Here is a 16,860-nt window from a genome sequence, read left to right as displayed (position 1 = left end):
CATGCCTAGTATTGGCCTCATATGGAGCAAGATGTTCGAGAATACGCAAGGACATGCCTGATTTGCCAGCAAGACAAGCCCGAGCATGCCAAGCCTCTTGGACTCCTACAACCTCTTCCAACTCCCTCACAACCTTGGGAGAGTGTTTCCATGGACTTCATCAGCGGTCTTCCCAAAGTGGGAGACTATGCATCCATCATTGTTGTTGTTGATAGATTTTCCAAGTATGCCACTTTCACCCCAGCACCAAAGCACCTTTCAGCTGAAGACACGGCATACCTTTTCTTCAAGCACGTGGTGAAATATTGGGGAGTCCCACAGAACATTGTTAGTGATCGTGATCCCCGATTCACTAGTGCTTTCTAGACAGAGCTATTCAAGCTTCTTGGCTCGAACTTGAACTTCTCCAGCAGCAGCCATCCAGAGTCAGATGGGCAGACAGAGAGAATGAACTCCCTCTTTGAAGAGTACCTCCACCATTTTGTATCAGCTACACAGAAGAATTGGGTTCGATTGCTGGACATTGCACAGTTCTCCGTCAACACACAGAAGAGCTCCTCCACCAATCAAAGTCCTTTTGAAGTCATCACCGGTCAACTACCAAGATGTTCGCACAGCATCGTCAACGACCATCAAGGAAGAAGCCCTCGAGCCTTCACTTTCACCAGGGAATGGAAAGAATGCCTTGACATCACTCGAGCCTCCCTAGAGAAAGCCTCCAGAAGAATGAAGAAATGGGCCGATTTGGGTAGACGACCCGAGAACTTCCAAGTAGGTGACCTGGCCTTAGTAAAACTCCATACCCATTGCCTTAGGTTCTTTCGAAGAGTACACCCCGGGCTTGTGAGAAAATATGAGGGACCCTGTGAAATCCTAGCCAAAATAGGAGCTTCAGCCTACAGACTCAAACTACCGCCATGGCTAAAAGTACACTCTGTCTTTCATGTAAGCCAACTTAAACCCTACCATGCCGACAGCCAAGATACCTCCCGAAACCAAAGTCAACGCCCACACCCATCCTACCAACCACCCAAGAACCGATCCCTCGACTCCATCCTCAACCATAGGTTGTCCCAATCCTCCCAAACATCAAAATGGGAGTACCTGGTGAAGTGGAAGGGACCTGCAGAAGAAGACACCTGGGAGCTTGCAGAAGACCTCCTTCCGTTCGCAGTGAAGCTGGACGAGTACCTGAGGAAGAATCTTCGAGGACGAAGATTGAATTGACTGGGGGAGACTGTGACGGTTCAGCCACCATCAGCGCCATCAGCACGCCATCAGCACACCATCCAAGTGTCTTGGGTTGGGTCCTTGTACTCTTTTTGTAAGGGGGGGTATGCCAATGGCAATTATGTAAATAGTAGTATGCATGTACAGTATTTTGATGTATCATTCTGTCACTCCCCCAAAAGCTTTACGTACTCTTTGAGGGGAGGTAGGTAGTCGAGTGAGCTCATAAGCGTGTAAAGGTTAAGCACGAGATCCCCTCGACACTGTACTGTGTGCTTGTGCTTACCACTGATTAATACAATACAAGTTGCCTTTTTGTCTAATTTGTGTGCACTCTTGTTTCCTTTTGTGTGTTGTTGTTTGCATTTGTAAGCTTTCTCGACCCCAATCGAGCGCCGCACGGGACCCCGTCGATTAGCCCCGTGACAAAAGGGCAAGGTAGGGACAGAGAGCCATTCCCTTTTCTTATCCAGACAAGATTATCCCCATCCACGTGTTTTTTCTATGATTTTAGCATTTTGTTTTTTCTTTTTATCCCCATCCTCTAGAGTCGAGTGACCGACAAATTGCCATACTCGTATAAAAATATCTTTGGATTTTGGAGAATCTCCTAATCCTACACCGAACACCGTTAACGTTAACCCCTCGATCCCTCAGGCTTAGCTCTCTTCTTTGTTTTCGTTATAAATTACTTTGCAGGCTCCCAAGTTCCTGCTACAAAACCTCAAACATCGGCTTTATTTTGGGTGAACAACAGAGCAAACATGCAGATCGATTCTTGTGCTTCTTCTTCTTCTCTCTACTCTTCTCTCTCACTTCACAAACAGGAGCCTCGTTCCACTTTCAATTTCAACGCTAATGTCTTCCGCAATATTCCCCAGCTACGTTGCAGAAACTCATCGATTCCTTCTCTATCTTCCTCGTTTTTACCAATTAAATGCTCAGCTGGTGTTGTAGAGAAGGAAATTCAAGATGGAACAATAAGAACCATCACGCCTGGTCTTCCTAATATCGATCCAGAGTTACTTGAGCGGTTGGTACATGATGCTCTCGTCTGGAGTTCTCTCCATGGGCTTATTGTCGGGGACAAAAGAATCCAGGTGCTTATATTTGCACCTCTCCCTCTCTGTGTTTCATTTTTCTCTCCTTAACCTAAACTATTCTATGCTTGTTCAGCTTATCTCCCTACTGACCTTGATTAAACATGAAGTACTCTATATTTTGCTTCGAGGATTATCGGTTTCTGTTACTTAATTCTTATTTTTTTGTCCGGTTGTGTTGAATATGATATGTACGGGGTGAAGAGGTCAGGATCAGTTCCAGGAGTTGGAATGGTGCATGCTCCATTTGCTTTACTGCCTACCATGTCCTTCAGTGAAAGCCATTGGCGACAAGCATGCGAGTTAGCTACCATCTTCAATGAGCTCGTAGATCGTGTGAGCATGGATGGAAAATTCTTGCAGGAATCCTTATCCGGGTTGGTTCTCTCTCTCTCTCCTATGCCTCTTCGTTGAAATTTCTTGTTCCATGCTTGATGGACAAAAAACCCCTTCCCGATTTCTCGGAGGATCAAGAAAAAAAAAATTCTCTGCAGCTGTGGCCACAGTTCACACCAACATTATTATCGTGCTATTCTGCAAGCCAAAAGTCAGAATAAGATGATATTGAAAGGATATCGATCACCTCCAACCAAATCTCTCCGATTGGCAGTGTTAAATGTATCAATAAATCTGCAATCATATGACTTAAGAAAAATCAATTGTGATTTTGAAAGATGAACAAGGTAGAGAGAATTATTTGGCCAAAAAAAAAACAGTTGAGAATTATTTCTTGATCCTTTGAGAAATCCGAAAGGGACTTATGGAGCAGAAATTTTATTTTTATTTAATTGGTAAGTTACTTATCCCGATAGATACAATTATCTCCATTGTCTTTTATTTCCCATGTAAATAAGGTAATGACCATTGGGAAAATTATTTATTCATACCCACCTAGAAATAAACTTTTCTCCGGGTCCCTACAAAAATATGAAAAAAAACATAGAATTCTTAGTTAATGAGAACCAAAATCCTATTGACCAATTTTTTCCTCTCAGATTCAAAAAAAGAACGCTTCCCTAAAGCACATCAGGCAAGTTCATTCATGAAAAGAGTTATAGATCACCTCATCACCCAAGATTTTATTTTTAATTTTTAGAAACGATTAATTATTGCATAAAAATAAATAAATAAATATATTTATATTTTAAAAAGGGTATCTAACAAACGGATTAAGGCGTTATCGCGTTAGTACCTTCTACTAGGGGTGAGCATAATTCGGTTAAAACCGAATAACTGAACCGAAAATTTCAGTTTTGGTTTTTTCGATTTTTGGTTAGATTGGTTTGGTTATTTCGGTTTTCAGTTTCGGTTTTTGAAATTAGAATTTCGGTTAACCGAATTAACCAAATTTTTTATTATTATATATAATATGTAATATGTAATATAATATATTAATATTTTTATATTAATATATAATATACTGAAATTCGATTTTATAATATATAATATATAATATATATTATAATATATATAATAAAGTATATATTATTAAAATTCTGTCTTAACCGAAATAACTGAAAACCGAACTGAAAATTTCGATTTCGATTATTTTGGTTTTTCTAAATTTCGGTTTCGGTTCAGTTTTAAATTTTTAAGTTTGGTTTTTAAAATTTTATTTATTGAATTCTATTTTTAACCAAATAAACCGAATGCTCACCCCTACCTTCTACAGTTCTATTAAAACCTAAGTTTGAGTATTATTAAAAGTTTAAAACACCCCATAATTTGCAACGCTAAATCAGTTTTTCCATTTAAAGTGATGCCACGTGACCTCTTAAAAATGAATTGGGATCTGTTCCTTACATAGCGCGCCTCACACAGGTCTCATTGTCACATCCCATCCTGTAACATCTTCCATGAATAAATTCAAGGACAGAGATGTTCCCGTGTGAGGTGTGTAGTGTGAAAAGAGGTGTGTAGTGTGAAAAGCAGATCCCAACTCCTTAAAAATTAAAAGTAATAATAATTGTAGAAAAAACTTTGGCCCTAAAAAATTAAAATATTGATACAATATGACCAATGAATGGAGAGTGGTACCAATCATTGAAAAAATAGGGTAAAATACTTATACCTCCCTTGACGTTTTTGAAATGTACTTAAACCTCCCTTCACCTTTAACAGTTGCAAAGACCTCCCCTTAAAAGTTGCTTATTGACCCCTTTTGTTAATTCTAGTGGATTGAGAGTGAAAAATTCTTAAACTAGTGAATGCCTTTGTGTTTACCAGAAAAGTTAAAGTTTCATATTACCAAAATTATCCTTCTAGGATTATTCTGCCATCACTTAAAATAATTCCTGCTTAATTCCTCTTTTCCAATACTGCCGCCCAACTTAACATTCTCAAGGATTCTTCAAAAAACCCTGTGTGCAAACAAAGAATACCTACTTGTTGAAGGTGATTTCACACAATTTTTTGAGTTTACTTTGATTTTTTTGAAAGTTTTTAGAGGTAGCTTTTTTTTTCTTCATGCGTTGAATACATTATTAACCTAAGCTTTTTGTGGTTTTTTATTCTTGATTTTTCTTGATCTATTAAACAAACAGGGTGAGTAAAAAGTGTATATAAATCGTACTTGAGTCTAGGAAAGATCATACCTTATTTTGTTATTGTTTATATAGGCAACTTCACTGTTTGTTTAATACCTGGCTCTATTCGTCAAGGGAGGTCTTTGCAACGTTTAAAGGTGAGGATAGGTTTAAGTACTTATCAGAAGGTTTAAGTATTTTACCCAAACATGATTCATGGATATTTTGGGTATTTTAAAAATTTTTGAGCAATAAATATCTATTAAGCTTTTTAACGTGCAACTAATAGAAGGGGTCAATAAGCAACTTTTACACCAAAAGTAAGGAGAGGTCTTTGCAACTTTTAAAGGTGAGGGGAGGTTTAAATACATTTCAGAAATGTCAGGGAAATATTTTACCCAAAAAAATATATTTTTTAGTATGAATTCCTATTTTTCACTCTGAACTTTCTGCAAACAAGGGCATGTATTAAGTCTGGATTGATTGATCACAAGATGCTGGCCACATGACGTCTAGCACATTGGCTGTAGTGTCTTGTGGCCAGGATGTGACCTGACCCACATTTTGTGGTCAGTACATCCAAACTTTGTTCAATAGGTCAGACATAGGGTGTGATCCCAGCCTCCCAGGTGTAACCGTGTAAGGATCATTGACCTGTTCACTCTTTATTGGTAAAATAATACCCTTGTGCAGATCCGGACCCATAACTTTTAGTGGACACTGGTGATTATTATGGGCCAAGTAGCCCGGTGGGCTTCCCTGGTCTGGCCCAATTTAGACCCGTTTTGAGGTCTGTTGGCTTGGGCTGTGTAACCTGTAAGTATTAAGCCCAGCTTGATATTATTAATAATAAAAAATATGTATTAGGTAATAACTTGTATTATTATTATTTTTTGAATTTTGTGTGATTATTGTATCTTGGGCAGCAGTGTGTTTGATGTGTGATTGGATAGGAACATATTAAAAAAATTTGCAATTACAAGATAGAATTAAGATGTTACATAACATAGAGTTTGGGCTTGGGCCTGGGCTTTAGGTTTTATATTAGCGCCAGTCTCGGTCTTGGGCCTGGACAATTTCTGTTATAGGCTGTGCAAAATGTCAATTTCATGAGCCACCATGTAGAGCGGTGACTTGAAAATGGCCCCAAAGTTGTCACATCCTAAAAGCAGGGTACCCGACACTAATTTTCATGGCAAATGCAAGAGTATGTGAACACTGTGAACTGTGTGACCCACACAAATGGGATCTCCTTACAAGCAAAAACTTGGCATACACTATGAAAGTACGTCGGGAACATCTACATGTACCGGAGATATTTCCTATGTGTGACTGGATGTGGTGTGTTCAGGAGATCTAGGCTCCCTTGTTTTGGCATGTTTATAACCCCAGTTCCCACTTTATCACCTTAGCTCCCATAAAATGAGGGTCAAGGATTTTCTGATATTGTGTATTCCCACACACTAGTATGACCCAATTTCATATAATTAGAATTGTTTTTTATTTTTAGTTTAGGCTCCGTTTGGAGCAGGAGAAATATAAAAAGAGCTCAAAACTATTTTGAACATTTGGTAAGAGTAAGAGTTGCTTTTAAAAATATGTAACAATGTTAAGTGCTGTCAGTGGAACAGATATTGGTCCAACCGGACCCAATTCATTATAGATGGACCAAGCCCAAATCAATGTGATGAATATTTGGAACATTTTGGACTAATCCAATTCAATGTCTGACCATTCAATCTGTTAAAATTGCTTTTTTAGATTCAGTCCAATCCAAACTTGATCCATTGACACCCATACTCTTATATTTTGTCAATGAAATAGATATTTGTTCAATTCAATCCAGTCTTAATATAAATCCATTACAGATGAACTGGGTCCAATTCAATTCAATAAATACTTTGGACCATTAAGGCTGAACCGGTCCGATTCAGTAGCTCTTCTGGATTCTGCTCATCGGATCATAATTGGATTCAGATCTAGTAGGCCCAAAGAATTTCGGATTCGGACTCGAATTTATCTGAATCTACTCTGATCCTATTTGGACATGGGATGCACCCAAAATCAGTAGTAACTAATATCATTGATCAAATATTACCTTTTAGGGCATTTAAGAGTGTTAAATAAGCATTCATCTACCAAAAAATTTTTCTTTAGGCTCAGTTTGTCTATAGTGCAAACTTTATTTACACTAGTCTAAATGCATGGAGTGCAAATCGGCCAAGTGTTAATTTTGGTTCAATCAATAATGTTCTTAAATTGGGCCATAAATCCCAATAAAAGATGACGGCATAAAAATGAGTTTGACTATAATCAATCAATCCGCATCTTTCCGGTATCATGTGTTTTTGGTTTATAGATTTTTTCGAAGTATATACATAAATTCTTTTAAAACTGATCAACCTGCCAAAGCCTAACTCACCCCAACCTGAGCTCGTAAAGCTCAAGTTTGGACTAGGTTGATAAATTGGAGCTTGACCTCAGATTGGACATGCAGGTTTGAATCCGAGGTCTGGTCTTTTACTCTTATCATATATAGTTGCTAAACCCGGCCACTCCATGGTAAGACCAGTGAACCTCACTTCTATGCCCCCCACACATAATCCCCAATGATCACCCCACTCTTGTCATAGTTTGCGGTTCATTCAACATAAATTGTATTCTTATTGTTGATCTTCCTTTCGCTTTCAACTCTTTGGCTTTCTGTCTATGGTTTAGAGGTTTCCTTTTCCCTGACCTTCATTTGAAATTGCAATATATCATCTCATGGTTCGTGTAAAAATATTAGTTTAACTGATGTCCCTCTCCTTATATTGCAGCACTAAGAAAGTGGATCCTTTCACCAGCAGGCTCTTGGACATTCATTCAAGAATGCAACAAATGAATAAAAAAGAGGCAAGCCATTTCATGTAACATTGCTTATCCAGATAAATCATACTTTCTGTTTGATGCAGTCTAAAGGCAAGTTGAAAATCGGAGTTGCTGATAATTATGGGCGACACATTAATCCTGTTTCAATTACTAAAATAGGAAGTTCGCATGGGCTTACTTCGCTCGGATTATATGCTCGACGCTAAAACTAATCTACTACTCCAAGTAGAACTCAACACCATTTCATGTTCATTTTACGGTCTTAGTTGTCTTGTTGGTGGGCTTCACAGGCAAGTAATTATGTCTTGACCTTAGGATGCCTAACACTTCAGTATCAACTCTTTTCAATCTTAAATTTATATTTTAGTGACCCTGTGTGGGTCTGTAAATTTGATACCATACTCATTTCTCAGGCACTTGCTTAATCGTTATGGAGAGCACCTTGGATTAGATTCCGAAAGGGTCCTTGGAAACAATACTATCAATCAATATGCAGACGCTTTAGCTAAAGCTTGGAATGAGTACAATAACCCCAGGTTGGAGTCAACCATTTTCACCATTTCACTCGTATTCCTGTATTTGATTAATGTTGTTCGTAGGTCTAACTTCAAATATGTTTGTACAGAGCTATAGTTTTGATTGTGGGTCAAGCTCATGAGCGGAACATGTATGACCAATATTGGCTTATGAACACATTGAAGGAGAGATATCCTTTTTATCTTCAGAACTCAGAAGTACTTGCTTCATACAAAAACTTGATGATGTCTGATGTCTGATGATGTCCTTTAAATATTTAATGGTGATGAAATGGGGGAAGTGACTACTATATTATTTGTTTTGATTATCAATTTGCATGTTGACATATCATGCTGTATATGAATTTCTAGTAGTTATGAGGGTTTAGCTTTGTCACAGTATGTATACTTCGGCTGATTCCTGAAGGAATCCAGAAATTACGAAATTGACCTGCCAGTTCCATTTGCATATTTCCCTTTATCCAAAGACAGTCTTACGATTTCTTGCACAAATTTTCCACCTTGACTTTGTAACACACATGACTTGACAGTAATTCGTAAAACAATGGCACAAATAGATGCAGAGAGTGAGCTTCGGCCAGATGGGACTCTTGTAGTGTATGACTCACTCTTGTGACTCCTTAATCTTTCTCAAAATTTCTTGGTTTTCCATGTGTTGTTCTCATTTCGTTGTAATTTTATATTTTCTGATTTAAGGTTTCTAATTTCTTCTTTTCATGTGCATTTTCCATGTGATGTTTTTAACTTTGAGTCTTTGACTTGTTACTTGCAGTGAAGGTCAAGAAGTTGCAGTCATCTATTTCAGAGCTGGGTATACACCAAAAGATTATCCTTCAGAATCAGTAAGAACTGCATCTCTATTCTTCTGCTTCTGCTACCATACTCTAATTGCAGCATGGGAGATACCCTATTGTTTTGACTGTTCACACTTAAAACTGGCTTTTATTTTATAAATGGTATATTTTATCTAGCTACCTGTTGAGTAGACCCCAAGAATGCTTAATAATAACATGTAAATTTCCCATTTGGATATATTCTATGATAATATCTAGTTACTTGATATGATTTATTATAAGCATGTTATCTGTCATATTTTTAATTTCAGTTGCCAGAATAAAATGACTAGTATCCCAGATGAAAAAAGAAAGAAAATATGAAAAATGCAATGGCGTTCTATTTTGGATCGATTATTGGTGCACGGGGCCTATCAAACTATAGGTTGTGAACCCATTGTTTGTTGCATGGTACTCCAGTAGACTGTCCTAGCTAGAGACATTAAATAATTTTAATTCCCCTACATAGTTGTTGTTGTGCTATTTTTTTTTTTTTTTCATTCACTAGGAATGGAGAGCTAAGCTACTAATGGAGCAGTCCTCTGCTATCAAGTGCCCCTCTGTTTCCTACCATTTAGTAGGAACCAAGAAGATTCAACAAGAGCTGGCAAAGCCCAATGTACTTGAAAGGTAAATCCTTTTTGTTTTCCTTTTTTAATTATTTTTGTTTGTTCAAGATGAAACGTAAATTCATTCTGAATGGCATATTTGGCATGTTTTCTTCTCCTACCATTGGTCCCACAAAAGAAAGAGGAAGGGAAAATGACTATAAAATATTCAGCAGAAAGCAAAGATATCTTAAGTTGACATTATACATAGAAATTTGCTCAAAAGTAGAGCAAGTTTAGATGAAAATTAGATGTAATACAAAGAAGTCAGTTTTTCCTATGCACAACTATGTTTGTCTTTAACTTTTCATGTCGTAGATTACTTCATATTATCTAATACTAGTTGATCCAACATGGTTCAGCCACTGATGGTGCGATATTTAACTGCAAAAACTTTTCATCTTATATTTAGCACATTTCCCATTAGAAATTTATGTGCCATGTAAGCAGGTTCCTTGATAACACGGATGACATTACCAAAGTTCGTAAATGCTTTGCTGGGTTGTGGAGCCTGGATGATCCCAGTGTTGTTAAGAATGCCATAAGAAACCCCAAATCATTTGTTCTAAAACCCCAACGAGAAGGAGGAGGTCATTATCATCATCAGAATTAATGGTTATTTTTATTGTTCCTGTTTTTTATTGTATTCCTAATTATGGCTTTTACTTTCACCCTTCAGGGAACAACATCTATGGTGAGGATGTGAGAGACGCTTTACTAAAATTAGACAAGAAAGGAAGTGAAGAGCTTACTTCATACATTCTTATGCAAAGGATTTTCCCCACTGCTTCTCCTGCATTTTTGGTCCTGGATGGCATTTGTCATCAAGAACATGCTATATCTGAATTTGGGATATATAGTGCTTATCTGAGGTAGTAAATTTTTATCCTTCTCTTTCCCCTTTTTGTCTTTTTGCATGAATGGTGGTTGGAGACTGGAGAGATAAGGATGGAAAGACAATGTGGGAATGGAACCCCAACTTAATGTTTATCTATTGCTGGATACTCTTCCAAGTATAAAGTTGGTGCACTTTATTAATTTAATTTTGTCAATTATTCAATTGTTTGAATTTTTGCTGACATTGTTCTTTTCGAACTTATACTTGCCATTACAGTTTCTATGCAGCTATATTCAAATCTGTATTTGATACTTTAAACCCTAACCACCTTAATCCCTTCTTATTCAACTACAGATCTAAATCTTTTCCTTCATCAATTTTAGGCATCAAGGGACTCTATTAGCTTGTAATCAGTGTTGCTATGAAGAGAAAGGAACCTGATCTATCAGTAGCAACCATTTATTTTTAGTTGTTATGCTATAGTAGACTCCTTAGATACCAAGTATGACAATGTTCAAGTCTTTGTGAAAAGGATGAAGTCTTCTTTAACAGCAACTAGGGGAAGAGACCCCTTGGTGCAATGATAAAATAGACCCCTGCTTGTCTTCTTTAGAAGCAACTAATCCACCCTGGAGTGAGACCCCTTTCTGATGACCTTCAAAGGTGAAGAGACACCTTGCTTTCCCTTGTTTTATCCACCTTAAATTCTCCATTATAGTCCATCTGCATTTGATACCTAAATTCTATCTTACCTTTTCTTTTTTCCCTTTACCCAGACCGTAAACCCTTTTAATTTTGCCAAGTATATCGTCTTTCATCAATTTAAGATATAAGAGCAACCTATTAATTGCAATAACTTTGCTTTTTCAAGTTAATGCTACATTAAGGCATTTGATTGTGCAGGAACAAAGAGAAGGTAATACTAAATGATGACTGTGGTTACTTGATAAAGACCAAGGCTCAATCATCAGATGAAGGTGGAATAGTTGCTGGATATGCAGTCTCAGATAGCGTATATATTTGAATGGAATGAATTGACTTGTTAAGTTATACTGATCATTGAACTCCAACTGGCAGTCATATTTGCCTTTATTTCTTTGGCAGATGTACCATCAAGGTGGGGGTGTGGATGGGGAGAGTAAGGTTGGAATCAGCAGAAACACAAATAATAAAGATAATTGTGGGGTCTATTTTGTTTTGTACTGCATTAGTAGCATATAATGGAAACTAATAAAAAGAAAAGTACTTTTTGTGCTTGTGAAAGCTGTTAATAGAAGCAAATACAAACCAAAATTCAAGTAGAGAGAAAATCGAGAAACTAACCATAATCCTTTGTGGGGCTTGAGTTATTGCTTTTATTTTTTCACTGTATTCACCATCATAAAAATAAATGTGAAAATGCTCATAAAATTAATAAGACATTCTTAATAATAGATTATAATCAAGTCTCTATTATGCAATAATGTTACATGTTTATTGTATCTGCAATGAAGGGCCACTAGTGGTGAGAGCTCTGGTATGTAGAGTGAAAATGTTCTTCAAATGGATTCAGAGGTCAACAAATTCTTCAGCAGATAGCCATGGTAGGGGAAGAGTGGGAAGAGGATATCTGCATCGTTGATCATCCCTCCTGATATGGATCTCTCTTTCTTTTATATCATTGAGCCCTTTTTTGGGGTAATCTGTATTGTTCCTCTATTTTGAGCGACTTATCTTGGTTGTGCTCTGTCATCTTGGATGGGTCACACAATTTACTCTTCTTTTTCTCATGTTTCATAGTAATACTAGCAATTATTGGATGTTTGGAATATTGGAAGCTTTTAAAAAAATGTGTTAACTATGTATATTTGTATACCATATGCATGCTATATTTTAGTGAAATTTGTTACACGTACAATTTTGTGGTACAAACAAGTATTTTATGCTCCCTATGTACCTACAGACCTCTGAGAAGCTCCAACATACTACAAATTGAGGTTTGCCATGTCTATCAGAAAACAAATTCCCAATTTTTGTCATCACAATCCCAAACTTCCCTCGGGCCTTTATTATTTTACTGAAACATACAAGGGCCATTACCTAATGTTGGTCCAAGGTTGCTAACTTTTGGCTGTTTTTTATTTTTATTTTTTGTTAGTCTGGGATTTTACCATTGCACCAGCACCAGGCAATGATCCCTATTTTACTGAAAATTTTACCATTTAAAATATATCATGCAGCCAAAATTTCATTCCTAGCAACTTTCTTTGCAAGACTTCATTGACAATTATGTATCTTTAGAGCATGTCTATGGCAACAATCTCTGTGCTTGTCTTTGAAACATATCCGTATGATGTAATGCTGTAAATGATTTTACTTTATAGGTGTATCTAATTTCTCGGACATGGCAATGTCAATGAGAGTAATCAGTAATCAATATTTGATACCAATTGAAAAATTGAAGAGAAGGAAATTAGATAGATTGAAGGGGTCTGTACTTTCAAGGTAGAGTTATGCAATATTAGATGCTATATATTCAACATTAGATGGGGTCTGTACTTTCAACTTAAACATTAGGTATTTCAGGAGTGTATTTTAGAAGTTAGATAGATAAATTGCTTGAAGTATGGATTTTATATTCTCGGCTTAGAACTAAGGATGGCAATCCGAAATCCCCCACATCCATCCATAATCCATGAATAAATAAAAGAGGAAAAAAGGGAGAGTAAAATCTTGCAAAGCCTGAACTCTTTTTCATTTGCTTTCATCTGCTTTTGACTAAAGTTATCTGTATCATCACCATAATCAACATAATAAAAGCCGTTTCTCTTAGATGGAGGTGAACCCTAAAACAGGGGCAATATCCCATGGTAATTTCTAATTTTCTATTGGCCTAAACTGGAGAAATGTTTACAACTTAAATGGATTCACCCCTAGCCATAATACCCATGTTCATGGTGAAACAAGTTTGTCCTACTATTGTATTGATTAAGTTCACAAGGGCCAGAGGATGGGTATACTACAGTTACGATTCTGGAATGCACCAACTCGAAACACAAAACATAAGACGCATGCCAAAAAATAGGTTTTTTTTCAGTCTCAGCTTGGGAAGAGTACAAATACAAATTCTTAAAATACAATAAACCACTGAAAATATTTGTACTTGCACTCTTTCCAAACAGGAAGGAGTACAAATACAAATATATAGTGTAAAACCTTGTATTTTCTAAGTATTTGTGTTCGTACTCTTCTTACAAATATGTACACTGCAAAACTTTATATATAGTATTTCTAAATTGAGAAGAGTACAAATACAAATATGTACTTGTATATTATACATATTTGTAAAAGGTCAACCCCAATCGACGCAGTAGAGGTGATAAAAATGGAAATCTCAAATCATCGTTATGGCTGGCTGGCTGTCGCCCTACTCTACGACTCATGAGTCGCTCTCGCTACTGTTAACTGTTCTACAGAGGGACCCATCTTGTGCTTTGAGATAACCAACAGACGAAAATGATTTCTGTTTTCTTATCATGGTTTACAATTAAACGAAAAGAAACTACGAGAAAACACTATCTCCCACCCACCACGCTCCATGCCATGAGTTGCCCCACTCTCTCAGTTCACAATCCCATGGACCTCAGATGGTCTACAGTCACAGGGCACAGGCGGCTAGCAGAGCCAACAACCTCCCTTCCCTTACCCCACCCAACCGCTCGCTCTCGGCTCTCGTCCCTTCTCCTCCTCTTTGGTCGTTCCGGCCTCGATCTCCGTGTGCATTAGCTTCTCTCTCTCTCTCTCTCTCTCTCTCTCTCATTCTTCTAGAGTGACTGTTGAACGATAGAGATCATACGGTTGCCATAAATAATCAACGGCACACGGCTTTCGGGAGTCCAACCTCAGCCATGGCTTACCCTTCCCACTCCAGTGGAGTAGACTGATGGGACCAGGGTGAAGGTTCCTACATTTGCCTTCGAAGTTGTCACCACCTAATCCGTGTTGGTTCCATCTATGATCAACTGCTTTGATATTCCCAGCCAACACCAGCAAGAAAGGTGGTAGAGAGCCCAAGTGATATATTCTCTTCTGTTTCTGCAGCCACATCCACTCCTCAACCTTCTCGGTGTAACTTCCTTGTCGCCATTTATCCACATCAACTACCATCACCCCTGTGTTGAAGTAACAGGGCTTCCTTCCTTCAAATGTTGTCGCCAAAGCTGGGTCTGACCAAAATGCATCCGTGAAGTATTGGGTGAAATTTGCATGGCAGTACTCTGGTGCGGCTATCACCTTGTCACCCAAATCCACCCTCCAGAGCTTTGCGATGTCGTCAACCACGATTGTGTCAGAGTCGAGGTAGATGATACGATCCACGTCGGCCGGGACGATATCTGCAAGGTAGATGCGTGCATAATTCAGAGGTTGGTCCAGAGCTAGGCGAATTGACTTTGAGATCTTGCCACGGACCCGGTTCGAGTCGAAGTGGTAGACCTTGAAATTGAGATAAGGGAAGGTGGAACGGATGCTGGCGATGATATCAGGCTCGGACCGGGCTGAGAGGAAGTGGAAAGCGACGTTCTCCGGGCATGATGAGTGCTGTAGGATTGACAATACGGCAGCCATGGTCCCTCTGAGATAATTGGCATCAAGGGTCATGACGATATGGATGCGATCAGTGTCCGCGGAGCCACAGGTCTCCTCATTGCGGAAAGCAGGGGCTTCACGGAAGCTGGGCACGTCGGGGGATGGCTTGCGGAGTATGCCAAGGCGGATTCCGGTGGCGGACGTAGAAGTGGTGGCGATGGGGTGGAGGAGGAGGAAAGACAGGAGGCCAAGGAGTGGGAGAGGGGCTAGGCTCCTCCGGAAGGCCATCCTGCCTTTGATTGAACTGGGAAGGTCAACCAAGAGGAGGAAGAGCAGCCATTGGAGGTAGGCTGCAGGTTAAGAGAAGTCTTTTTTGGAAAGCTTGGAAATGGTTGACAATAAAAGGCAAGGAAACAGGTGGGTGGGATTGTGAGGAAGAGAAGAAAGGTCGGAGGATCCTGTGACTTGTGATCATCATCAGGAGGACCCATTTTAGAAAATCACTTCTATTTTGCTTTTTTGCTTTCCCCACCTCCAAAATAATATATATAAATAAATAATTCTACTTGAATAGAATATTGAGAAATTTTCGTTTTTTAATTGTTTTTTTTTTTTTCTCATTCAGATTATTTTTCTGGAATCAGAAATAGGAGGGGTTTTGTATCATTGAAAAGATTTTGAGGAGTGGAGTCCTACATGCATGGGCAGGTCGTTTAGTATCCCCCTGGTTTATGGGAAGGTTGTTATTTTTGACGTTAGCCAGAATTTGACTTCTAACGGTTACTTGCCAATTCTTCGGCATGGGGGGACTGGATATAACATATAATATAATCAAAATTTGATTCCTTAATAAAGATTCCAATTCATATCCAATCTTATCCATTCGATTTGGTTTCTCTAATTAATTATATTAAATTAAATTAACGCACAATTAAATGACTTTATTGTATATCTTTTGAAGATTTCTGGCCTTTTTTAATCAATTAATAGGGTTAATTATTTGACGAAAAATAAAAAGACAAAAGTGCCCTTAACTGTGGTTTAAATTTTCAAAAAAAAAAAAGAATGGAGGATCAACTCGTCCGTTCCATTTATGATTTATCATTTATTTATCCCCATTTATTTTCACAACCAAAAGAGAAAATAGATGGGTCTCGAGTTTTATGATCAATCAGATTGATACCTGTGTTCTATCTGTGTTTTTCTCATCTATTTGTTTATGGTCTTCGGATTAATTGATATCCATTTGTTTGTGAAACAGGCAAAAGGGTTTTCTGCAATTGACATTTCTATGATATGCTTGCTACCTGCTTGGGAAACCAGGTTGTTTTGTTTCATTGTTCAGGGGAGAGATAAAGATAATCGTCTCTATAGCAATGGTTCAGAAAGATTTCGCATTTCAAAGGAGAGCCATCTTTCATCATAATGTGAGGTACAGGTACAAGGCCTGGTTTGATATGTTAGAAAATGAGTTTGAATATAAGGTACAGGTCCCTTATATTACTCTGCAATCAATACCTAGGTTTCTCTTTCAAAATTTCACCAACAGAGTTAACGGTGGAAGTACTACTAAAATTGCCCATCACTCATCAGAGATGTATGCTGTGTGCACCGGCGGCAACAAATATCAAAATGATGAATAACGCATAAATCATTCTCCGAAGACATTCTCAAGATGAACTTTCTTAAAAGAAAATTAAAGAAAGTTGAGGGAAACATTAGGATTTAAAATTAAAAAAACAAGTTAAAAGGA

The 16,860-nt window shown here is 37.9% G+C and overlaps 1 protein-coding gene and 1 pseudogene across 2 annotated transcripts; one reads left to right on the top strand and one right to left on the bottom strand.

The window, feature by feature from the left end:
- Nucleotides 1-1,789: 1,789 nt before the first annotated feature.
- LOC104596386 (glutathione synthetase, chloroplastic-like) lies at nucleotides 1,790-11,797 on the top strand. The gene is made up of 12 exons (XM_088895306.1): nucleotides 1,790-2,330; nucleotides 2,535-2,707; nucleotides 7,675-7,750; nucleotides 7,886-8,016; nucleotides 8,140-8,262; nucleotides 8,352-8,433; nucleotides 8,780-8,859; nucleotides 9,035-9,104; nucleotides 9,604-9,725; nucleotides 10,154-10,293; nucleotides 10,383-10,575; nucleotides 11,445-11,797. The coding sequence occupies exons 1-12, from the start codon at nucleotides 1,995-1,997 to the stop codon at nucleotides 11,563-11,565; spliced, it is 1,647 nt and encodes a 548-aa protein (XP_088751432.1). The 5' UTR covers nucleotides 1,790-1,994; the 3' UTR covers nucleotides 11,566-11,797.
- A 1,985-nt stretch (nucleotides 11,798-13,782) lies between these two features.
- Nucleotides 13,783-15,488, bottom strand: LOC104596387 (putative galacturonosyltransferase-like 4 pseudogene; annotated as a pseudogene). The gene has a single exon (XR_016080667.1). The product of XR_016080667.1 is annotated as a putative galacturonosyltransferase-like 4 pseudogene (transcript).
- Nucleotides 15,489-16,860: the final 1,372 nt, after the last annotated feature.

Source organism: Nelumbo nucifera, chromosome 1 (assembly GCF_055504915.1).
Source record: "Nelumbo nucifera cultivar China Antique chromosome 1, China Antique-T2T, whole genome shotgun sequence".
NCBI lineage: Eukaryota > Viridiplantae > Streptophyta > Magnoliopsida > Proteales > Nelumbonaceae > Nelumbo > Nelumbo nucifera.
The sequence above is the reverse complement of the archived record's forward strand: the minus strand, read 5'-3'. Positions and strand labels throughout refer to the sequence as shown.